Below are 26,447 nucleotides of genomic sequence, written 5' to 3' on the forward strand. Positions count from 1 at the left end.
CTTACTCATTACTATTGTCAGAACTTCCTTTTGGAGAAAGAAAAAAATACAAGTTTAGGCTCCTAAAAGACCATGATCCCAGTACTCTCAGCACCCAGCGGCTTCTTGCAGAAATGCCTCTAGACTGTGAACTAAGCTACGGTCCTGTGCCATCCTGGGAGGGGAAAGGTTTGTCTCTCTCAGCCTTTCCTTTTGTGGCGACCGCCATCTTATGGAGCCCACTAACTAGAGGTATGAGCTTGCAGTGACATGACTTCTGGCATAAATTTCTCTGGACTTAATTACTAAAATACCAGAAATCCAAAACTGCGCAGCCACTATTGCGGCAATGCGACCTCATATGCTCTTCATTCTCAGCAATGGAAAACAAATTATCAAATGATGCCTTTTCAGCAGGTCTGATTTTGGGGGGAAAATTCCAAATAACAATAGTGAGTTTTCTGTTGAAATATTGAATGTAATCAAAGTAAAGACAGTAAAGTGAAAATCATCAGCCACACAGGCAGGGGTGGGGGGTGTGATGGGAGGTATATTGTGGTTCTTGGTGGTGGAACATGTGCACTGGTGAAGGGATGGGTGTTTGATCATTGTATGACTGAGACTTAAACCTGAAAGCTTTGTAACTTTTTTCATGGTGATTCAATAATAATAATAAAAAAAAAATACAAGTTTACCTGGCCTCAGAGTTAACTAAAGAGAGCAAGAGACCCACTAACAAAAGGTCTCAATGCAGCTTCTATGCTCACACTAGTATATCATGTCATAAACTGAGAAGTACCCTTTCCCATCAATTAAAAGAAAAAACTTCCAATTAAAGTAGTTGCTAATCGGCTGGAGCAATAGCACAGCGGGTAGGACGCTTGCCTTGCACGCGGCCAACCCGGGTTCGATTCCCAGCATCCCATATGGTCCCCTGAGCACCGCCAGGAGTAACTCCTGAGTGCAAAGCCAGGAGGTAATCCCTGTGCATTACCAGGTGTGACCCAAAAAGAAAAAAATAAAAATAAATTAAATAAAGTGGTTGCTAATGATGTCAATAAACTGTTGATCCTGTTAGCTTAAGTTGGAACACTTTAAAAATTACCCATTACAGGGGCTGGAGTGATAGCACAGCAGGTAGGGCGTTTGCCTTGCACGCAGCCGACCCGGGTTCGATTCCCAGCATCCCAAATGGTCACCTGAGCATGGCCAGGGGTAATTCCTGAGTACAGAGCCAGGAGTGACTCCTGTGCATGGCTGGGTGTGACCCAAAAAGAAAAAAAAATTACCCATTACAGACAGAGAGTAACAGTACAGTGGGTAAGGTGCTTGCCTTGCATGCAGCCTACCTGGTTGATCCTCTGAACACAGAGCCAAGAGTGAGCCCTGAGCACCACTGGGGTGACCCCCAAACCACATTAATAATAAATAAAAACTAGCCTTAAGGGGCTGGAAAGATAGCTCAAAAGACTGAAGTTCATGTTTCATATGCAGGTAGTCCAGGTTTGATCCCATTACAAGATCCACTCCCCCAACCCCAACATTGTCATGTGGTCCAAAACTATATAAATAAGCAAATCTTTAGAATCTCTACCTTTTCTTTTCTTATGGAGGCTCAGTCATATGCATTTATCAGATCTTTAAGAAAAAGGAAAAACATAGGCAATAGGAAAAAAAATACAGAGAAATAAAAAGAAATGAGGGGCCAGAACAATAATACAGCAGGTAGGACGTTTGCCTTTTTGCATGCAGCTGACCCAGGTTCAATCCCTGGCATCCCATATGGTCCCCCAAGCACAACCAGGAGTAATTCCTGAGATCAGAGTCAGGAGTAACCCCCGAGCAGTGCTGAGTGTGACCCAAAAAAAAAAAAAGAAATAAAAGAGGGTGATGGAAGAGAATTAGGAAAGTTATCATTTAAAGTTGCCCTTTAAGACTGGTTTTAGAACAAGATACACCTGATATTCAGTAACAAATATCTTTGTAACTTTGTAATTTACAGTGATTCCATTTTAAAAAGGAAAAAAAAAGATGTGGTGGTTTGTGTCCAGTTTCCATCTTCCTGAGATGCTTTTTCAGCTCCTCTTTTCCTTCCCCCTCATTCACCTCTCTGGGTAGTCTTCACTGTATCACTGCCATCCTGTTGTTCAAACGGGTGCCAGTAACATCTCCATTCATCCTAGCCCTGAGATTTTAGCAGCCTCTCTTTACTCATCCTTCCCAACGGTGCCACATTGGAGGCTCTTTCAGGGGCAGGGGAATGAGACCCATCATTGTTACTGTTTTGGGCATACTGAATATGCCATGGGCAGCTTGCCAGGCTCTGCCATGCAGGCAGGATACTCTCGGTAGCTTGCTGTATTCTCTGAGAGGGAGTACTGGACAATAAGAGATTGTGCAGCCACTAATGTGGCCACGTGCTTCCGAGAGCTTTATTTTATAGTCTCTGCATCTTGGTTGTTGATAGGATTACACGACACTGGGGGCAGTTTGTGGGTGTGACTGCCTCGCTACTGGAAGATGGGGGATCTGGGTGGAGGAGGCCCAGTCCCAATCCGAGCAGGCTTGAAGATCTCAGCCCTGGGTCCTGCAAACCTGGGTTCCTCTGCCAGTTCCTTCATGCCTGAGATTTGTCCAAGTGTGTGGAGAGTGGCCTTGAGTATGGCTGTGGCTGGGTTCCAGAGATCTTATGCTGCTGAGGCTCCACTTGGGGTGGGGAGGGAAACTCAACCCGCCCCCCTCCAAGGGGCCTCGGTGAAGACAGCCAGGCATAGGGGCAGGAAATTCTGCATTGCTCTCTTCTGGGAGCTTTGTTTTATAGTCTCTGGATCTTGGCTGTTGATGGGATTACACAGCGGTGGATGCAGTTTGTGGGTGTGACTGCCAAGCTACTGGGAGATCGGAGATCTGAGTGGAGGAGGCCCAGTCCTGATCTGAGCAGGCCCAGTCCAGATCTCAGCCCTGGGTCCCGCACACCTGGGTTCCTCTGCTGGTTCCTTCATATGTGAGGCTTGTACTCTTCAGAGCCACTAACTGCCACAACTTATTAGTTTTCATTTTTCTACAACCATTCAGAATTGCAGTTCTCTGAATCACCTAACCATAATCCAGAATCTTAGTGCCCAACTAGACACTATAACTAAAAACTCACTTGCTTTCTTCCTGAATAGTTACCTCTACACAGATCAGGTACCCCATGATTATATCAGCAAACATGCCATACTTCCACTGGGTCTGAGTATCAAACATTGAATACTGAACCTGAATATCTAACAATTGGGAGTAGTAAGCAATATAAAGTCTGCTGTGAGATAATTCAACCAATTGAGCAGGTAGCCCAGGCTTCTCTGTGATCTGCTCCACTGGTACACAAAGCAGAATCACAAAGACAAAGGGTATTCCCCATGGAACTGTGACTAAAATCATGTTAATTCATATCCAAAGTGATTTAAAATAATTTAAAAATATGAAAAATCACTTTATAAGCTAAAATCCTAGTCAATTGTAAAACATCAAATAATTTAATAGTTTTAAATATATTTTTTATAGATTAAAATATAATACTGGTAGGTGTAAGAATAGATCTTTTATGTTTATGGTTGTTGAAAGTATCTTATGTTTCTCAGATAACAGATAACTTGAAGAGTTAAATTCTGGAGTGCTAGAGTCTAGCCCCCAGAAACATCCCAGCTGTTTCCTGCCAGCTGGTGCCTCATGTCTGGCTTTCAATAAAGTTGATTTTCCCTGTATAATTATGTCTCTCAACCTGTTTGACAAAAATAGTTACTTTTTAAAGAAGCTCTATGTAGGTATGTGATTCGATTTAAACTGCCAAAAGTGAACTGAAGACACGGATATGACAATTTATTGTCTTCATTTCATAACTGTTTGAAATAGACATAATTTTCACTCCCAACTTCAAATATAACAACAGAAAGACACTCAGAGATAGAATACAGCAAGTGTACCCAGCCCCTGCCAATTTCTGTTTTGTCCTTAAAAAGAAAAAGAAGAAGAAAGCAAGAGTCCCAGAAGTGCAGGAAATTGTTTCTCAGACGAAAGACAACACTTCCTTTCCCAGAACAATCCATCTCCCACACTGACATCCTGCTCCTGCTATATTTACCCAACCCAAATCTGCCGATGATATACTTCCAGCTGCACCTCTGCCATATGGTCCTGTCACTCAGCTGCAGCACTCAGAGGGGAATCTGTCCAGAGGACAGAGCCTAGAAATCACTACACACTAATCCATGCTTCCTCTATCGGTAGCCTTCAGAGTAAAGTGAGACAAAATACGGACAGTATTACTCCCTGTTTATTTTGGAAGTGACTGAAGAGACAAGAGGTACTTCATTTTATATAGTCGCTAATTTTAACTTCTCTCATAGTAGCCAATGGAGGAACCTGGACAATAAAGGGATTGAAATGGCAGGTTAAAAATAACTTTGTTAATGCTAGCTGGCCAAAAAACATCACTTAATAGCCTCTTCCACCCCAACCTACTAAGATCAGGCTATCAAGTCACCTTATTACAGGGTAAACCTTGCAGTTCTGGAAGGATGGGTCCAAGAAGTCAAGGATGGGACCATTTTATTCACCCCAACTCACCCTGCCTCACAGCACATGATGCATAATCCCAAACACTGAACTGGGTAAAAGTAAATGTTAGAACTGACTTGCATTTACCTATTTCAGCAGCTCTGCATTCTTGGTCCTTAGCTCCCATTCTGTACTCTTCCATCCCAAATACTCTTCCTTGGCTTCTTTCTGCTGATTCCTTCTATCTCTCTCTGCCTCTTAAACTGCTCTTTTTTCCTTTCCCTGCCTATTTTTTTTTTTTTTAGTAAGGGCTTCTTCAACAAAACATAACCAACCCTTATAAAGCTTTCCTTAGTAATCTGATATCATTAGCCTAACTCTCCAAAGAAGTAGGAGCAAAGAAGCTTAGACTCCAAATCAACATTTTTCATTTTCTGGACCCTACCCAGAATTGCTTAGGAGATACTCCTAGCTCAGTGCTCAAAAAGTGGTACTCAGAGTCTATGCAGTATGAGGAATAAAATTTGGGCCTCCAGCATTTAAACCATTGCTCATTTCAACCATTTAAACCAATGGAAAACTAAATATCAAATGCTTCCTTGTCAGTGGGGCTGGTTTTTTGGGAGGGAAACTCCAAGCACAATAGTGAGTTTTGTGTTGAAATATGGAATGTAATCAAGGTACAGAGAAAATGAAGTGAAATTTATCAGTTACGCAGGCGGGGGGTGGGTGGCTGGGGGGGTGGGAGGTACAACTGGGGTTTTTGGTGGTGGAATATGGGCACTGGTGAAGGGTCGGGTGTTTGAGCATTGTATAACTGAGACATAAGCCTGAGAACTTTGTAACTTTCCATATGGTGATTCAATAAAATAAATTTAAAAAAAATTCAAAAAAAAAAAAACAACCAACATTGCTCCAGTCTATTTAACTACCTCTCCAGGTGCACAATACCTATTATTTTTCCTCTCTGTCTTTTAATTTTTTTGTTTTGGCCAAAGCCAGCAGTCCTCCAGTCTTACTCCTGGCTCTGTGCTCAGGAATGGCTCCAGGGTACTAGGAATCAAACCCGGGTAGGACTCGTGCAAGGCAAACGCCCTACCTGCTGTCCTATCACTCCAGCCCCTATCTTGCTATATCTTTAAATCCCACATATGAGAGAAACCATTCTGTATCCATCCTTTTCTTTGGACTGACTTCACTCAGCATAATATTCTCTAGTTCCATGTATTACTGCAAATTGCATGATTTTGTTCTTTCTTAGAGCTGCGTGTTATTCCATAGTGTATTTATGCCACAACATTTTTTCTTTTTTGGTATTTGGGCCACATCCGACAGTACTGAGGGGTTACTCCTGGATCTGCACCAGGAAACACTCTGGGCAGGCTCAGAGGACTATATGGGGTGCCAGGAATAAAATTCAGGTCAGCCACGTGCAAGGCAAGCAACCTACACACGTATTATCACTCTGGCCACAGTGCCACAACTTCTTGGTCCATTCATCTGTATTTGGACATGTGGGTTTTTTCCATATGTTGGCTATTATACTAAGTGTGGCGATGAATCAGTCACACATATTTATCATATCCTTCAAAAAAATGAAAGTAGAAAAAAAAAGGGGAAATGCAGAAAGACCAAAAGAAGTGAGATAAGGTAACTGTAGAGAAGAATGGGAAAACTGTTTTTTAACCTTTTCTCTCAAAAGTTCTGGATATTGAAAGCATCTAGACTATCTATTTAGGCAATGTGCCACTTGGGTATTCTTTGTTTTTTAGAAAGAAAAGGAATGAAGGAAGGAAGGAAGGAAGGAAGGAAGGAAGGAAGGAAGGAAGGAAGGAAGGAAGGAAGGAAGGAAGGAAGGAGGGAGGGAGGGAAGGAAGGGAAGGGAGGAAGGAGGGAGGGAGGAAGGGAGGGTAGGAGGGAGGGAAGGAGGGAGGGAGGGAGGGAAGGAAGGAAGGAAGGAAGGAAGGAAGGAAGGAAGGAAGGAAGGGAGGGTGGGAGGGAGGGAGGGAAGGGAGGAAGGAAGGAAGGAAGGTGGGAGGGAGGGAAGGAAGGAAGGAAGGAAGGAAGGAAGGAAGGAAGGAAGGAGGGAGGGAGGGAGGGAGGAAGGAAGGAAGGAAGGAAGGAAGGAAGGAAGGAAGGAAGGAAGGAAGGAAGGAAGGAAGGAAGGAAGGAAGGAGGGAGGGAGGGAGGAAGGAGGGTGGGAGGGAGGGAGGGAGGGAGGGAAGAAGGAGGGTGGGAGGGAGGGAGGAAGGAAGGAAAGAAGGAAGGAAGGAAGGAAGGAAGGAAGGAAGGAAGGAAGGAAGGAAGGAAGGAAGGAGGGAGGGAGGGAGGAAGGAGGGTGGGAGGGAGGGAGGGAGGGAGGGAAGAAGGAGGGTGGGAGGGAGGGAGGAAGGAAGGAAAGAAGGAAGGAAGGAAGGAAGGAAGGAAGGAAGGAAGGAGGGAAGGAAGGAAGGAGGGTGGGAGGGAGGGAGGAAGGAAGGAAAGAAGGAAGGAAGGAAGGAAGGAAGGAAGGAAGGAAAGAAGGAAGGAAGGAAGGAAGGAAGGAAGGAAGGAAGGAAGGAAGGAAGGAAGGAAGGAAGGAAGGAAGGAAGGAAGGAAGGAAGGAGAGAAGGAGGGAGGGAGGGAAGGAAGGAAGGAAAGAAGGAAGGAAGGAAGGAAGGAAGGAGGGTGGGAGGGAGGGAGGGAGGGAAGGAGGGAGGGAGGAGGGAAGGAAGGGAGGAAGGATTCTCAGCACTCCTAAGTGCTGGGGTTTTCCAAACTTCAGATTTGTAAAAGCTTAAGCAGAAGCTCTTAATGAGTTTGAAGTGCAAGCACACTGCCCATTGTACTAGCACTCCGGATCTCATGTTGCCATATTCTAGAAAACTATAAAGCCCTGAATTAAATCTCAAAAAAATTAACTCTTTTTCCAGTTTCTGTTTCTTAGATTTATTTATCTATTTATCTATCTATCTCTCTATTTATTTATTTATTTAATCTTGCCTTTTGGGCTGTACCCGGGGATGCTCAGGGGTTACTCCTGGTTCTGCACTAAGGAATTACTCCTGGCAGTGCTTGGGGGACCATATGGGATGTCAGGGATCGAACCCGGGTAGGCCATTTGCAAGGCAAATGCTCTATCCGCTGTGCTATCTCTCCAGCCCCAGATATATATATATTTTTAAACAGGTTTACCAACCTTGGAGAGATGGTGCAAGGGTTTAGAGAGCCTGTCTTACAAGCCTGTGGTCCTGAGTACAAATCCCTCAGTGCACCACACACACTGAGTACAATCCTGGCAGCTTTCTTTGGGCCTAGCAACTATGTTGCCTGTAAACCCCAGTGCAATTCTGGGCTGCACCACAGCCAGGTACGTGTGAGCACCACCAAAAAAGGTGTGACTCCTGCCCACCTTGCAAGAACCTGCGACTAGAAACAGCTGCACAATTCTGAACCCATTAGCACTTCTGCTGAGAATCACACTGCCGTCACATCCCAAACCCCTTAATATGTCTCTGTTTTTCAGGAATATGGCCAGTGACTGGGTAGTGGATGTTCCTGGAACATGTTCCTGTTCCTGGAGCGAGCAGATATCACTGGGCTGCACTAGCTCGCGACAGGGACAAATGGAGACGTTACTGGCGCCCGCTCGAGCAACTCGAAGATCAACGGGACTACAAGTGATACAAGTGATGGCCAATGACACCAGGTCTGAACATTTCTGATGTGAATTTATCATGTACATTATGGTCTTACAGTTGATGTATCTGTTCCATCTGATTTCTACATTCACCATCCAAGAGGATTTACTCTGTTCACTTTGAGGATATATGTCAGGTTGTGGCTGCTTTACATAATTCGGACAGAAAATAGATTTGCAGACACCAAATTGAAATACAGTTTACACAGGGGTACTAGAAGACTCCAAATCAGATGAAAGTCAAGGAAGAGAGGAATGTGCTTCCATCAAGTTTTTCACACTAGAATGATTGTGACAAATATAGATATGCTAGAAGCCAAAGTTAATCCAAGTACATCAAAAAGTTGGGCTGGAGGGACAGAGAGATAATACTGCAGGTAGGACACTTGCATTGCAAGCAGCTGACCTAGGTTTGATTTCTGGTATCCTGTCTGGTGCTCTGAGCCCCACCAAGAGTGATGCCTGAGCACAGAGCCAGAGGGGGGCGGAAATGGTTGAGGCAAGAATCACTGATGTACCAAAATTAGTGAGGAAAAAGTATACTGAGTGCTCAAATATGGTCATTAAATGTTTTCCCACAGAAGACTGCTTATGACTTGTTTGTTTGTTTGTTTTTGTTGTTGTTTTGTTTTGTTGCCTTTTGGTCACACCCAGCGATTCTCAGGGGTTACTTCTGACTCTGCACTCAAGAATTACTCCTGGTAGTACTAAGGGGAATACAAGATAGGATGTCAGAGATCAAATCTGGTCAGCTATGTGCAAGGCAAACACCATGGTACTATGGCTCTGGCCCTTGTTTATGAGTTTCAAGGAGAAAATAATATCTACTGAAGGTCAGGAGATAGCTCCAAGCACTGGAGCACATGGCTGGCATGCATGAAATCTTGTGTTTGATCCTCAGCACCACATGCCCATCACTGCCACCACCCAGTACTATCAAGCATGAGCTACCACACTTCCATTTCTGAGGCTGGGCCCCAGGATTCTGAGAAGGGCCTCCTCACTCCTCAAAAGTTAAGATCTTTCAATTTTTAAAAAATGCATCTATTCAGGGGCTGGAGAGATAATATAGCAGGCAGGGCGCTTCCTTGCATGCAGGTGACTCAGGTTTGATCCCTGGCACCCCACTGTCAGGAGTGATCCCTGAGTGCAAAGCCAGAAGTAAGCTCTGGGCACTGCTAAGTGTGGTCCCAAAACAACAACAACAACAAGATCAAAGTTAATATCACCAATAATGAGTACATCTACATGTTATCCTGAAAAGAATACTATATTGGGAGTCATATATAGATCAATGCAAGGTCATAACTTGAATCTAATTTTGAAGAAACATTAGACCAATCCAAAATGAAAAACATTCTCTAAGGAAAAAAAGAAACAAGCATAAAAGGAAGGGAGAGTAGGAGGAAGGGGAGAGGAAGGAAGACTGGTCTAAAACAGCTGGCCTACGTTCATATTATCAATATTGCAAAGGAAAAGGAAGGCTGATGAAGTCTTTAAAGGAGTCTAAAGAGGGGCCAGAGTGATAGTACAGCAGACAGGGCATTTGCTCTGCACGCAGCTGACCCGGGTTGGATCCCCAGCACCCCACAGGGTCATCTGAACATTGCCAGGAGTAATTCCTGAGTGTAGAGCCAGGAGTAACCTCTAAGCATCACCAGGTGTGGCTCAAACACCAATGAAACATAAATAAATAAATAAATAAATAAATAAATAAATAAGGAGCCTAAAGAAACATGACAAATAAATATCATATATGACCCATTACTGAAATAAAAAATGTTTATACATTTATTATGACAAGTAACAAAATTGGAATATGACTACTAAAGTATTGTATCAATGTTAAATTTCTTGAATTTGATGACTGTACTAAGAATACATAAGAGAATACCCTTGTTCTTAGGAAATACACACTCAAGTATTAAGGGATAAAAGGTCAGGATGCATATATAACCTACTCTCAAATGGTTTAGGAAAAAAATTATATACATATGTATGTGTGTGTTGAGAGGAAAATAATAAAAACAAATGGGAAAAGGGTACTACTCTTGCAAGATTTCTACAAATTTAAAATTATTTCAAAATCACTTTTCAAAAAAAATTTGCCATCTTTTGACCTGGTTAAGTGTACTGTCACCAGTTAAGATAGTGAGGAAATGAGAAGGAATTTACAGTCTAGGAAAAATAAAGACAACTTCTGGTAGGGGAATGAGCCAACTTCCTCCTCCTCCTTGGAGCTTTTAGAGGAAGAATACCAGCAACACAAGTTAATTGCCACTTTACCCCCTTTAATACTTGCACACAACAGTTCTGTTGACTCTGGAGCTTATATAGAGACTACCTAGGACCACTTAGGCTTCTGGCTCTATCTTCCATTCTCTAGGTATCAAACAGATAAACCAACTGTAGCCACTGCTCATTCCTTCCTTAAGGAGAACAGAATGAGTCTTTAAAACCTCTGAAATGTGACTGATTAAGATGCTAATCTTGGGTTCACTTGGGAGGATTAATGAGCCACATTTGAATTCTGGCAACAGAAATCCATTTTCTCTTGACTACTTTCCTAACAATGCTCTGTCCAAGTGGGCTGAGCTCTTCTCATCCTGGGGCAGACGGAAACAGGATTATTGGCCAGAGTCACTAGACTCTGATCTCTCTCTCTCTCTCTCTCTCTCTCTCTCTCTCTCTCTCTCTCTCTCTCTCTCTCTCTCTCTCTCTCTCACACACACACACACACACACACACACACACACGTTGGCTATAGAAAATACTAATGATGTACTTTGGATATCCTCTAACGACTGGTATGTGTGGGGGGGAGCCACAGGTGAAAGAACTTTAATCATTCATTTAATTATTATTTTTGCAAAGCTGGGGGTAGAGCCCAAGTTTTTATGTGCACACGCTCTACTAATGAGTCGCACCCCTAGTCTCAAATAAATAACAATTTTAAATTGAAGCTCAGTAAGCTGTCTTTTTGTACTCCAAATCACATCAAAAATCATAAATTCTCATACTTCTTTCTTGACATGAAGTTCTTGGGCTAAAAGCTGTAGAGAGAGATAGGGCACTTGCCTTCACAGGGATCACGGATTTGATATCCGGCACTGCATATAGTCCCTGGGCAATTTCCAGGAGTGATCCCTGAGCACAGAGCAAGGAGTAAGCCCCGAGCAAAGCTGTATGTGGTGCAGAAACAAAATACAAACAAACCGAAAAATAAAATATTCATTGGGTTGCTACTAAAAAAAATATTCATGTTATTTTTTTAATTCTTTTTTTAAGTGGTCATATCCAACGGCTTGGTGGGCATGGGGCCCTGCCCGGCACTGGTTAGCCCAGCACTGGCTTCCTGGTTAGGCAATCCAGCTAAGTCTGCTGCTTGGGTCTGGAAGCAGGTGGTGTTAAGAGACTGGGAATGGAACCCAGGTCTTACACGTGCCAGGCATGTGCTCTACGACTTAAGTTGATTATCTCCCTGGTCACTCATTTTTTAACTGGCACTAACTATAAGAACCAAGTTACGGTGATAATCAGACTGCAAGAAGGACTTACTTCTATGTCTACTAGTCTAGTATTTGGCATCATAGCTAAAGAGCTGGTAAAGGGCCAGGAATATTGTTCAGAGGTTAGAGTACATACTTTGCATGTGTGAGGCCTCAGAACCTGTTCCTCAGAACCATGAGAAACATAGTGAGAAAGTGAGTGGGAGAGGGAGAGGGACAGGGACAGGGAGAAGGACAGGGACAGGGAAAAAGGAGAAGGAGAGAAGGAGAGAGAGAAAAGGAGAGAGGGAGAGGGGGAGAGGGAGGGAGAGAGAGAGGAGAGAAGGAGAGGTCTGGGAGATAGCTCAACAGATGGAAATAAATGCTTTGCAAGCAGCAGTCTGGGTTCAATTCTCTGAGTACCTCCAGGAGCAACACCTGAGCATTGAGTTGGAAGTAGCTCCTGAGCACTACTGGGTGTTCCCCAGTCCCCAAAATAGTAATAATAGAGGCCAGAGAGACAGTACAGCAGGAAGGGCACTTGCCCTGCATTTGGTAGACCCAGGTTCAATCCCCCACATCCCCTATGGAATGCCTGCCCAAGCTGCCAGGAGTGATCACCGAGTGCAAAGCCAGGAGTAAACCCTGAACATCACCAGGTGTAGCCCAAACAACAACAACAACAACAAAAATAGTAATAATAAATAAATAACTAGTAAGACTTGTTTTGTATGCCTAGATTCAAAATCCCATCAGTGTGTCAGAAGCCCCAGCCTGCAAAGACTCAAAATCAAAGATTAATTCTACTAAAAGACAATCATTCAGGACTAGAAATACAGACAGAGGGTAGGGCTCTTACCTGGCACACAACTGACCTGGATTCAACTTCCAGCATCCCATGTCATTCCCTAAACCCTACCAGAAGAGATTCCTGAGCCCCGCAGGTGTGTCCCAAAAGTAGACCCAAAAAAAGACAATCATGCATATCTTATCCTATATTGTAGTTCAGCATGAGATATACAGACTGATTAATCAAAAGTAAAAATGTACAAATCAAACTCTAAAATATACAAGGCCCTAAAAGTTCAGCTAATAAAGCTGCCAAGAGCGTGGTCACAGCCAGGCAGCCTGAGGGAGGGCAGAAAGTGGGGTGACTAAGCAAAGTAACCACCACTGAGTCCTTCTGACCATCCTAGAACCTCTTTCAGTACATAAGGGCATACAACTACTTCCTGAGGTCACATGTGGAAGCTGGACAAGCTTCAAACCAGTACCCAGCTGTCCCCTCAAATTCAAGTTTCTCAAATCACCAACCCACTATCCATAAACTTTATGAGAACAGGAACTCTCAGTCTCCTTGGAAACTAGATTCCTAATACTCAGGTTCAGTGTCTGGCACTGAACACCAAACATTAAACACACAAGAAATATTTGTTACATGAATATATAACTAAACTATTTTCCACCAACAGCAAACTTCATGTATAAAAATCATGACACATTTACACATGCATCATTGTTATACGGCAATTAATGTCATTTTTGTAAAACATAACTATTAATAAGTCTAAAAGTAAATACACAGGCAAATTATAGCTAACTAGGAACAACTTCACTGAAAGCAAAGTTGATAAAAATGAAAACCCAAATGTAACAGGTGCGCAAATCAGAAAGAACTAAGATTAAGAGTTCTTCATAGAATGCCAAGATGATGGAGGAAGAGACATCCCGACTCAGTACCTTCCTTGACTCCTTGCTCAAGATATATCATTGCAGACAAATGCAAACCGATGCTAGAACAAAATGTTTATAGCAAGATCTCTCTAGCAGAGCTTTCAAACCTTTATTTTCTACTTTTTGGGTCACACCCGGTGATGCACAGGGGTTACTCCTGGCTTTGCATTCAGGAATTACTCTTGGTGGTGCTCAGGGGACCATATGGGATGCTAGGAATCGAACCCAGGCCGGACTCGTGCAAGGCAAACACCCTACCCACTGTGCTATCGTTCTAGCCCCCTCAAACTTTTTTTGACAATAATCTACAGAAAGAAAGTTCAAAGAGTGTGGTCACTGTGTCTATTATTTGAATGTTTATACAACTGCAATTTAATGGAAATCTGAGGGAAAAAAGTGTTGTGGTCCTTTTTAAAATAGCATTATCAGCCATTAATGAAATAGAGTCTGCAGTCTGAAAGGTATTATTATTGCAATGGCTTCTACTATCAATTAGGAGGCAGTTTCTTTAAATGACGTTTTCCCCAAAGAGAATAATAAACTTTCATGGAAAAACTCAGAATATTTTTGTTCTATACCCCCTCACCAAAAATTCTCCAAGTTTTGTATTTTTATGACAAATTAGCATCCCATTTTATTTGAAAGGATAGACTGAGTGAAAAACTTCCTACAAATGTCAGAGAACTTGTCCCTTTATTATTAGAGGATTTTTCCCAATTCAGGATCATCACTGATAGCAACAAAGTATAGTTTTGACCCTTCTTCCCCCCAATCATGTCTCGAACTCCCCTTAGCCTTCAGTTCCCAAGCTGCTTTCCAAGACACCTGGAAGCAAACTGCCTGGCTGACTATAGAAAAACCCTTGCTCCCACACTACATCTGGCCCTGCCTTTCCACCAAATCAAATGCCAATTTATTGCCCTCTGATGTACAGTCTATCAGACGACTTCCTGGAAGCTCCCACTTCACACTGGGCCAGAACACAAGGCAATAATGTGAGTTTCACAAAAGGGCAAGTAATCGCTCAATAAGCGTGGAACAAGGAAAGGTCAGTTGTGATGTGTGCACATGTGGCAGCCCTTCACAACTCAACCTACAGTGGCAACAGTGGTAATAGCAGGCTGGTATCACGGGAGAGGCATGCAATGAGACGCCAGCCAGCAGGCCAGGAGTGCTTGTCCATCTAAGTCCTTCAAGAGTTCCAACAGCCTAAGTAAAGGAAGCAAAGGCCTCAATACAGGCGGGAGAGTTTCCAAAAGCAAAACTGAGAACTTAAGGAAGAAGTCTCTGTTCTTCATCTATCACCCTTTTTTTTTAAATTAATTAATTTATTTTTTATTAGTGAATCACCATAAGGATACAGTTCTAGATTTACATATTTTCGTGCTTGTGTTTCAGTCACACAACGCTCGAGAACCCTTCCCTCCACCAGTGCCCATTCTCCACCACCAATGATCCCAGTATCCCTCCCACCCCCCAATCCCATCCCCACCACCCCACCCCGCCTCTGTGGCAGGGCATTCCCTTTTGTTCTCTCTCTCCTTTTGGGTGTTGTGGTTTGCAATAGAGGTATTGAGTGGCCAATTATGCTTCTATTATTATAGACAAGTAAGAGAGGACAAGACTGAGATAAATAATAATAATTAAAAAAATAATAATAATAAGGAATTCTTCACTCTTCTAAACTGCGCTTTGGGGACCAGGAATGTGGCTTAGTGGTAGAACACATGCTTGCATGTGTGACGCCCTGAGTTCGGTCCCTAGCACTGCTGGGTGCAATACAGAGAACTGCAACACCAAAGAACGAAAAACAAAACTGCACACTGATCTGAAAACATTTGGCTGCTTCTTCTAAACCCCTCTTGGCACTTGCCCTGAGTTTGAGTGGGTGGAAAAGAAGAAAGGGATTCTTCCTGCCTCCTTGTTAAAAACAAAGTAGCAGCTGGCTTTCCCTCTTTTCACTCATCTGACTGCTGTCATGGCAAGTTGGACACAGACCCAGAGAGAAATTTCAGGCTTCAGTAAGTGGCCAAACTCAAAAGGACTATGGTAATGAGATACAAAAGCACCTTTAAACTCATCGTACTGTCACAGCTGCCCCCTACCACCCAGCAGTGTGACAGAGGGATGAGGAGGAATTTCCCTACCAGAGGAAATTAGGTTTCTTACACCCTGCTTCTGAGCAACAAGCTAGTAAAATGTAACACACACACCCTTCCCCACCCCACCCTATTCCCCTTATAACTCCCGTTCAGATACCTGTGGCAGAAAATGTGGCAACAGACAAGTTCTGATGGATAAGTATATTTGAGTATTAATTAGGAAGAGAGAGAGGAGCTGAACTCATAAGAAGTCATTCTATGAATGGGCTGGAGAGATAGTACAGAGTTAATATCTGTCTTGCATGTGGCCAAGTTCAATCCCTAGCAACAAATATGGTACCCAGAGCAGTGCCAGGAGTGATCCCTCAGCACAGTGGGGATGTGCCTAAAACAATAAAATGAAGCCACTCTATGCAGAACTGCTTCTTTTAAGTCTCCTTAATTACTTAATTGTTTCTTCTTAAGTAATTTTCTAGTATTTTTCATTTTTTCAGAGTTATAAAAATGTATTACTATTGTACTCACCATCAAAACTTATAATCTTGAGGGGTTGGAGAGATAGTACAAAGGTTAAGGCATTTGCGTTGCATGTGGTTACAGAGCTGGAGTGATAGTACAGCAGGTGGGGTGCTTGTTTTACACACTGTCGACCCAGTTTTGATCGCTGACACCATATATGGAACCCCAAGCCTGCTTCCCTGAGCAGAGCCAGGGGTAAGCCCTGAGTACTGCCAGGTGTGGCCTCAAAACCGAATCATTCAAACACCACATATGGTCCTGTAAGCACCATGAGGCCTTGAACATGGGGCCAGGTATGACTCAACCCCCCAAAAAACCAAAAACTTATAATCTTGGCCTTTTCTTCCTGCCTTTCTTTATATGAGACCAAATAAAAAACACTGGCTACTTTAACAATCTTAAAGCAGACTCAGGAATGTGACTAACAGCATAGCCGTTACAAATCTAAAAATCAGAGTTTCATCATTTTCCTAAATAAAATTCAAGCACCTATCACTGAGCACACAGGTTGTGATTCCTTAGAAATGTTTTGACCAGTAAAACTTAGATACTCATCCTAATACAAAATTTGGCCTCAATCCCCACTTTTGCCAGTACAATTCCCTTCACATGGGAAGCATCTCCAAATGGGCTAGACTTCAGGGATGTGCTCAAATGGGCATTCCTGTCTTCCATGCCACTTCTGATCTCGATGGTGGCTACAGAGTTTGGGGACAGTAGGAAGATGGTGACACTTCCCCAACTAACCTACAAAAACCTCACTTTCTAATATTGGGAAAAAACAGAAGAACATCTTGGTTTATAAGTGTCAGGTGAAAAGGGTTCAGATAGTCTGGGAAAAGGAGGAGTAAAAGGAAATAACAGGCATCAAAATATAGGCCTCTAGGAGCTATAGACTGTGGGTAGGATGCATGCCTTGCATTTGGCTGATCCAACCGCACACACATGGTCCCCTAGGCATTGCCAGGAGTGATTCCCTGAGTGCAGAACTGAAGTAGCAAGTAGTCCCTGAGCACCACCAGAGATGGCCCCAAAACAACAACTATATAGATATACAAGGATATATCTATATCAATCTATCTATAAATATATATCTATAGACACACACACACACACACACACACACACACACACACACACACAGGCCTTTTGAACATACCTGATTTACAAGACTACTCCCTAGGGGAAAAAAGAATCATAGTACCTTTATTTTCTCTACTTATTTTGAAATGCTGGGCTGGAGTGATAGCACAGCGGTATGGCGTTTGCCTTACACATGGCCGACCCGGGTTTGATTCCTCCACCCCTCTTGGAGAGCCCGGCATGCTACCAAGAGTATTTCGCCCGAACGGCAGAGCCTGGCAAGCTACCCGTGGCGTATTCGATATGCCAACAATAGTAACAACAAGTCTCAAAATGGAGACATTACTGGTGCCTGCTCAAGCAAGTCGATGAGCAACGGGATGACAGTGATGACAGTGATGATTTTAAAAACTGAGGTCACTCAAGCTACCAAAATTTTAAGGTGTCAAAATTAGTCTGACTAAAATTCAGCTCATATATTAATGTGTTGCTCAACAATCTCCAAACTAATACAATCTTAAATTTTATTATAAAGCAAGAAATTTAAAGGGGGGGGGCAAGGAAAACAGATACTTACATAAATGTGCCCAATTTTGCCTTTTCCAACATTCAGTCAATTACAGGAATGTCTGCCAGATCTTACTGTATTTGGTTCTTTTTTCTCTACTTAGTCAGACCTTGAACAATTCACACATTCAATTCCAAACAAGACTAAGCTAATGACCTTCAACCTTCCACTCATACTCTTTACTGATACACTGCTTTACTACTACTCTCTAAATTATAGTCCCTACAGAGAAAAATGAAAGTACACATTCAATCAGTATAGCAAAAATATTTTTTTCAAATAACGTACTCACTTGGTCTTTTTCCTAACAATGATAACTAAGAGGTGTTTTTCCTATATCTCCTTTTTTTCAGTTGTTGTATTTTTGGTTTTTAGGCCACACTGGGCAGTGCACAGGACTTACTCCTAACTCTGCTCAGGGATCACTCCTAGTGGGGTTCAGGGGACTATATGAGGTGCCAGGGATCAAATTCAGGTCAGTCACATGCAAGGCAAGTGCCTTACCTGCTGTGCTATCGCTCCAGTCCATAACCTCCCCATTTTCTAACTGAAACAGATTAAACTGTGAGACAGGAAGTATCCTTGAGCAGTTCTGTGTTACTTAGAAGGCTATTTCTAAGAGGCAGAGAACAGCCAGGTGTTAAGTTATAGTTCCTCCCAGGTTGGCTTCCAGACACTGTTTAAATGTTCTCTGCAAACCTCTGGAGGTTACGTGGATTCAAACCTCCTAGCTCAGACTGAATTCACAAAGCTTGAGACAGACAGTACCCTACAGGTGTGTTTGTCCAGGATAAACTATATTTAAATAAACTCCTGAAACACCCACTATCTTTAGGCACCTGCTTCTCACTCTTACACTCAAGCACACTGAACCACACTATCCAGGTACACTAAGTAAAGAAATATCTGACCTTGGGGGAGAGCAATAGCATAGCAGGCAGGGTGCTTCCACACAGCCAACCCAGATTTGATTCCTGGTATCCCATAGGGTCCCCTGAACCTCGCAAGAAGTGATTCGTGAGTACAGAGCCAAAAGTAAGCCCTAAGCACTGCCTGGTGTGGCTCCAAACATCCCCTCTCCAACCAAGAAAGAAAAAGAAATATCCTATCTCTCAGAGTTACTCTACAACCCACCAATGTCTTTGGGAGTATTAACCCTGGTCAGAAAAGCATTACATGGGGCTGGAGCGATAGCACAGCAGGGAGGGTGTTTGCCTTGCACACGACCGATCTGGGTTCGATTCCCAGCATTCCATATGGCCCCCTGAGCACTGCCAGGAGTAATTCCTGAGTGCAGAGCCAGGAGTAACCCTTGTGCATCACTGGGTGTGACCCCAAAAGAAAAAAAAAAGCATTTCATGAAAAAGTCAAATAAGCAAATGTGCTACACTATTTATTATACCCATAATTTTTGTGCATATCTTTGATTATTAGCAAGAGGAAGAATAGAAATAATAAAATGCATGTAAATTGCTCTTGTTCACTATTATACATCCCACACCAGATAGAGAACTCGATGGCATAGGTTAGCCTTGGGACAGTCAGCTAGGGCCTCGAGTCTGATAAAACCAGTAGCTATTTAGGCTGGAAATTTATTCATCTCACAGACTCAATGCTTACGTGCTGAAGTTAAATGCCTAATATCACTGTCATCCCGTTGTTCGTCGATTTTCCCAAGCGGGTACCAGTAACGTCTCTATTACACCCAGCCCCGAGATTTTAGTAGCCTCTCCTTACTCGTCTTTCCCAATGATTGGAGGCTCTTTCAGGGTCAGGGGAATGAGACCTATCGTTACTGTTTACTAACAGTATCTAATATAATACTGTTTACTAACAGTATCTAATTGTCTGCCTAATATATAGCAGATAATTTAAAAATATTAGTTAAAAGCAGGCCCAGAAAGAATCCACAGTTTCTCTGTGATAGAAACTATCACAAGGAGAAAAGGTATAAAAAATTAGTACAGTTCTATAGTGAATATAGATGCATCTACTAGGCTTCAAGCCCATCTCAGTACTACATTAATTCCTCCTATCCTCATAGATCCTCAGAATCTTTAAAGCCTGGGGTTCAATCTCTAGAGATAAGCTCACTACCCCCCACACCTACCCTAACACATACATCACTACAAAACTGTCTTCAGAATCAGGTAGATAGCTTCAAAGAGCTGGAGCACATGGTTTTCACATGGGAGCTCCAAGATCATCCCCAGGTCCACATGGTCTCCCAACACCATCAGGAAAGCCCCTCCTGGGTGTGACCCAAAACCTAAAGGATTCTGGTTGTGCTATTTAAAGACTTTGGTTTTTAGATGTCAAAGGCTGCCAAAATCTGGAGGCAAATGATCACAACCAAACACAGCAAATCACAACCGACTTGTGCACTGTCTATGAAACAATACTGGATGAAGGGGTAGTAAGGCTTACAAGAACTTGCCTAGCTGGAGAACAAAGTGATCAAGTACTGCAGACCATGTCAGTTAGGAATCTTCTAAACTGTCTATTCTCTTCAGACCTAAAGCCAAGAGCAGTATCAGTATCTTGATATTTCACTTTCCCTTTCATTCCCCTATCCCCACAGATCTTAACACAAAGTCTAGCTGGGAGATTGACAATAACTCCAAAAGGCAAGAGTCTCCACAAGATCTCTATAAGGATAAAAGAAAACGCGTCTTTGGAATCTAAGCTTAAGGCTGAGCTTGGGCAGGGGTTAGAGAGAAGCAGTGGTCCTTCTACCCCTAAAGCCAGGACATCCCAGCCCTGCAGGCAGCACAGAGTTAACTATCCTCCCGCTTTGAGAAGCACAAAGGTACATCACTGCAACATGCCTAACATTTACATTGCCTCTCTCTGCTCATTAAACAGGTTTTGGTTAAATAATGAACAAACTGTATTACAGACTCCGATGAGAATTCCAAAATTATAAATCAACTGGGAAAGCCCAAAGGGGCAGACAGACAGGGAGGGGGGAGAAGGATAATATTGACTAATATAAAGGGCGCAGCTTGACAGTGGATATTCCTGCCACACCTGATCAAACACATGCTGTGGGGGGAGGGGAAAGAGAGCAAGAGAGGGGAGATGGGACAAGACAGCCTGAAATTTGCATCCGGAAAAGATTAAAATGGATTCTTTGGGGATAGAGAAAATACATAATATATATTACTATAAATGCAAAACTGTACTAAAAGCTAACTCAAATGTCAAAGATTACAGCTTGAATAAATTTAAATATAAAAGCCATGTGCTTCCTTGAGTTAATGAGAGAGACATAAAAGGACAAACTGGGCCAGAAGGCTGAAGAGAGCCTTATGCTGCCTTTGCTGGGCAATGGGTCCAATGTGTCACAGCCACCACAGTCGGAGGCTGCCCTCCAGAGTGCTGAGTGGTGAGAAAGAACGGGAAGATGCCATCACACTTCCACGCTACATTTTCTGGTTTTCACATTTCATTATTAATATAATACATGTCCTAAACTTCACCCTTTTATACTGTACATTCAATGGCTTTCAGTATATTTCAAAACTGCGTATCTATCACCAAAATATTTTCATCCAAATATCTGGGAGAAAAGAAACCCTGGACTTAAATACCCAATGGTGGTCGGCTAAGACATTATGCAAAGTTAAAAACACAAAAACTGCTCTTGGTCACCTTGTAGCTTCTAACTACAATTATTTCTTTAGAGCTCGTATTAGAATGTTCTATCACTCTCAGTGCTACAGAGCATGTAACCAACATGTAATCTGGTCAAATACCGACTACAAATATGTGTCGAGAGATACCTACCTGTAAGAAGAGCTAACCCTACTAGAGACAATGGACTTATTTCCTTTACAATGTTCAGATAATATTCCTGGAGGAGTAGATAAGGTTTATGTACTTAAAAGATCCTTTGACTATTTACAGGAAGAGAAAAAATATCATTTTGGTTTACTGACAATGTCCAATGAACTACCCATCTCCAACAGTGATATTGTTACAAACCAAGTCAGCAGACAGTCTAGAAAAAGGCAAACAGAAATCCTTTACAAACGGAGACCAAGCACAAGTCTGCTTCATAAGTCAACTGCGTGGAAGTTCAAGAATTCCAGCCATATTTCCTCCGGTTCATGCAGGACACCATTCCCAGTCACAGAGAATGGGCAGTTCCTTCAGTTTCTCTCACGTTCCAAACCCTTTCCCAGCTTCCCTCCCCTAGTAAGCTTCCAATAAAGCAGTCCTCCTGACACTGCCAATCAGAAAAATCTGTTTGTTTCAATAAAAGAAACAATAAATTGGTCATGGATGGCAGAGCCCAGGACCACAGGGACAGCTGACCCATAAACTTGCCCCCGAAAGTCAAGGAGGGATGGGGGTTGGGGTGTGTGCATGCTTGTGTGCGTGTGTGTGTGTGTGTGTGTGCGTGTGCGAGAGTGTGCGTTTGTGTGTTGGGGGAGCAAAGGCCATTGAATAGCTCTTTTTTGTTTTTTAATTATTCATTCTGTCACTTTCTCAGGCAGGTAATTGCTAAAACCGAATAATAGGACAATGGGGAACCTTGGCAGGCATCACTTCAACACTGGCAACAGCTATTAGCCCCTGGGAAACACTACTAACTTCCTTGCTCCAGGAGAAAGTTTGGCAAAATTCAGCTATGTTCTGAGTACCACCAACAGAACTGGTTTCTCAGCACATTCTAGTTTTATTAGTTTCAAGCAGCAAACAATATGGATTCCTAACCCAAGGATTTAAGAAAATTATCAAATTAAATTTAAACATCTTTAAGATGGTCTAGACCAGTGTTTCTCAATCTTTTCCCAACCGTGGCCCTCTTCCAACCATGTTTCCATCCTGTGGTCCTCCCGTCCTGCCTCTTAGTCCCCTAGTCTCATGCTGTGGGGCTCCAATCACAGAATTTTCACTTGTAGCCCCCTTGGAATATTCTAGGGGTCCACAGAGGACCATATGGCCCCCAGTTAAGAAACACTGGTCATTGAAAACTCCCAAGACCTGGACTACTGCATGGCCAATCATAGACATGATCTCTGAGCTGGAATTTTTTTTTTTTTTGGCTTTTTGGGTCACACCTGGCGATGCACAGGGGCTACTCCTGGCTTTGCACTCAGGAATTAGCCCTGGCGGTGCTCAGGGGACCATATGGGATGCTGGGAATCGAATCTGGGTCAGCTGCGTGCAAGGCAAGCACCCTACCCGCTGTGCTATTGCTCCAGCCCCTCTGAGCTGGAATTTTAAGACACACGTCAGAATGGAGAAAACAAATATGGGAGCAGCTCTCATATTCTTGGGCCCTAGTACTGAACCACTTCTAGTATGCCAAGTACCTTCAGAAGTGGTCTCCAGGCCCCCTCAGAACTGCTTGGGAGCACCCACCCAAACCAACACATACGCAAAGATAGTATGGCAGAGCTCATACTTTACAAGTACAAGGCCCTGAGTTCATGCTCAGGGAACAAAAAAAGAAAGGAAACACAGTGTCCCAAAACACAAGTGCCTTGAACTCTGACCACCCCTGATGGCCCCCCAAAACGTTGTAAATCTCTACTCAATACATTTTCTTTCTAATTGGAATAAGGAAGCCTTATATGAAAAGTTGTGGGGGTTGGGTAGGAATCTATTAAAGCAACTAATTTTTCAATACAGCTAAGTTACTTAAAATATAGGTCAGGTCACTTATTGCAATAGTAGCCTTGTTCACTAGTAATCAATAACCTCATCTATACTTATAACCTTTTTGGCCAACATTTCCAATTATTTTCAAGTAAATGAAATTTGTTTCTTTAAATAAAACATTTTGCTTGGTTTTTGGGTCACATCTGACAGTGCTTAGGGGTTACTCCTAAGCCAGGAGTAACCTTAGCTCTGCACTCAGGAATTAATTCTGGTGGTGCTCTGGGGACCTATGGGATGCCAGGGATCAAACCCTGGTCCTATGTGCAAGGCAAGTGCCCTACCTGCTGTACTAGACTGTTCGATTTTAGGGGGGAACCAATGTCCATAGAGTTGTAAGCTTCCTTATTGTGTTATACGTAAGTTATTTTTTATTTTGTGTTAACTACATCTATCTTGACCAATATATCACAGAAATTGGGGACACAGTGAAATTTTTAACTTGTAACAGAACTCTTCTTCCAGGAAGTTGTTGCTTTAGTGGACTTAGCCCTGTAATACTGCTCTTAGCAATCCTCAGTGTGTTCCCAAAATCTTTTGCCCTTCTCCACCACCTCATTTTCTTAATTATAATCATCTTATATAGTATTTATATGTTTAGAAATCTCAAAGCCACTTTAATATTATTATCATATTGAACTTTACGCAATCCTATGAGGGAAGAATGGCAGATATTATCTTGTTTTTTTTTTGTCTGAAGTTAAAGCCCAGAAAGATTTAAATGAATTCGCAAGTTTGTATTGACCATAGATGTAAAGTCAAAATGAAGATTCACCTGGTATAGTGCCCTGTCCAACTTTGCTTTTGTTCATACAGTTAAGAGAAGCATATGTTTAGGAAGTGCCTTATAGTTATATATTGTACCTGTCAGGGAAGGGAGGTAAGCTGTAATGCTTGTGGGCTACTCCTGGCTTTATGTCCCAGTACCATATATAGGGAGTCACTCCCTGTGTTGCTCAGGCGACCAGGTGGTGTTGCATATCGGACCTGAGCCTCCTGCACGCAGTGTGTGCTCTGCTCATTGAGCTGTTTTCTCCATTCTCCTCCTCACTAGCACTTTTTAAATTTTCCATGGAGGTAGATAAAGTTTGAAAGAAAAGCCTCATGACAATGTTCTTCTGTTAATTGTAAAGGACTATTTTCATGTATATTCCCAGGATGATTATAGCTAGTAACATACCTAGGACCATAATTGATTAGTGTTTAAACTTCTGAAAATTAAATAGATAATTAACAAAATTATTTTTTCATGAAAAATACAGAAGAATTGGAGAAAAATTTCTCCTGACTTTTCTTTTTGGGTCACACCTAGCGATGTACAGGGATTACTCCTGGCTCTGCACTCAGGAATCACCCCTGGCGGTGCTCAGGGGACCATATGGGATGCTGGGAATCGAACCTGGGTCAGCTGCGTGCAAGGCTAACGCCCTACCCGCTGTGCTATTGCTCCAGCCCCTTCTTCTTACTTTTTTAACACGCACTGAAGTTATTCAAGAGTTTCTAAATGTTTTCTTTGTCTTTACTGGAGAGATAATAAAGTTAGTAGGGTGCTTGCCTTGCTTGTGACCAACCTGGTTTTGATCTTGGCACCTCACATGGTCCCTCCGAACCCCACCAAGAGTTATCCTTGAGCTCATAGTCAAGAGTTACCCATAAGCACCATCAGGTGTGACCCAACAAAACAGAACAATGGGACAGTCTTCTAAAAACTCTAGGAAAAGGATTAACAATATAATAAATCAGAGCAACTTACACTCATGAGCCAAACATGGCTTGCAACCCCGCTTTTCTAAAGACTTTTTATTTATCACTCATTCATTTAAATATTATCTGTCTAAATTTAAGCTATAGTAAGTAGCTGCACAGTTGATATGCCCCACAAAGTCTGAAACATTCACTATATAATCTTTATAGGTCCTGGGAGATAGCCAAGTGGTAGAACTATCCAGACTAATGCCTAAGTTTGATTTCCCACCATATGACCCCAAACACTGCTGAGGGTCTATGCCACTGTCAGGCTAAGTACCAAATCCTGAATAATCAAGTCAAAACTAGAAGTATCCCTAGACCCTAAGCAACACTGAGGAAATCCAGAAATAAATCAATCTTTAAAAAAAAAAAAGTTTGGGGCTAGTACAGTGGGTAGGGCACAAGTCTTACATGTGGCCAACCTGGGTTCAATCCCCAGCACCCCATATGGTCTCCCAAACACTGCCAAGAGAGATCCCTGAGTATACAGTGTGGAATAATCCCTGAGCACCACTTGGTGTGGCCCAGAAACTAAAGCAAAAATCAAACAAAGAAAAGGCTTGGGGCTGGAGCGATAGCACAAGTGGGTAGGGCATTTGCCTTGTACTCGGCCAACCCAGGTTCAAACCCCAGCATCCCATATGGTCCCCTGAGCACCGCCAGGAGTAATTCCTGAATGCAGAGCCAGGAGTAACCCCTGTGTATCGCCGGGTGTGACCCCCCCCCCAAAAAAAAAGGCTTGTCTATCCTATAATAAATCAAACACATTTTTTATTTTTTTAAATCAGGATAAATAATCCTACCCAGATGGAAACTTACCTGATATATTATTCAGAACCTCCTTTAGATGACTGAAACTATGCAGAAGAGGATCCCGTTCTTCATCCTGTAACGTAAGTTTATAAAGAGTTATTGGGGGGCTGGAGCAATAGTACAGCAGGTAGGGCGTTTGCCTTGCACTCGGCCGACCCGGTTTGATTCCCAGTATCCCATATGGTCCCCTGAGCACCGCCAGGGGTGATTCCTGAGTGCAGAGCCAGGAGTAACCCCTGTGCATTGCCAGCTGTGACCCATAAAGCAAAAAAAAAAAAAAAAAGAGTCATTGGTGGGCTGGGGGGAAGTCACTGGGGTGGAGAGACAGTACAATAGTAGAGCACATGCCTAGAATAAGATGCCCTAAGTCTGATCTCCAGTACGATCCCCTCTTTGCACCATGAACTATATCTCTAGTGGCCCCAAACATTTTTTGGGGTGGCCCTACATATTTTGTGGGTGTGGCCCTACAAAAATATAACTTAAGGGGCTGGAGTGATAGCACAGCAGGTAAGACGTTT

The 26,447-nt window shown here is 42.8% G+C and overlaps 1 protein-coding gene across 7 annotated transcripts in view; it reads right to left on the reverse strand.

Annotated features, from left to right (window-relative positions):
• The window catches only part of GBF1 (golgi brefeldin A resistant guanine nucleotide exchange factor 1), a 136,686-nt gene that overhangs the window by 91,792 nt on the left and 18,447 nt on the right, over positions 1-26,447 (reverse strand). For all 7 annotated transcript variants that reach the window (XM_055118785.1, XM_055118783.1, XM_055118784.1 and 4 more), the window contains one exon: positions 25,933-25,999. In XM_055118785.1, the coding sequence (XP_054974760.1) occupies positions 25,933-25,999 (67 nt within the window). The remainder of the gene's footprint in view (positions 1-25,932; positions 26,000-26,447) is intronic.

This window comes from Sorex araneus, chromosome 11, assembly GCF_027595985.1.
Source record: "Sorex araneus isolate mSorAra2 chromosome 11, mSorAra2.pri, whole genome shotgun sequence".
In the NCBI taxonomy this organism is placed as follows: Eukaryota; Metazoa; Chordata; class Mammalia; order Eulipotyphla; family Soricidae; genus Sorex; species Sorex araneus.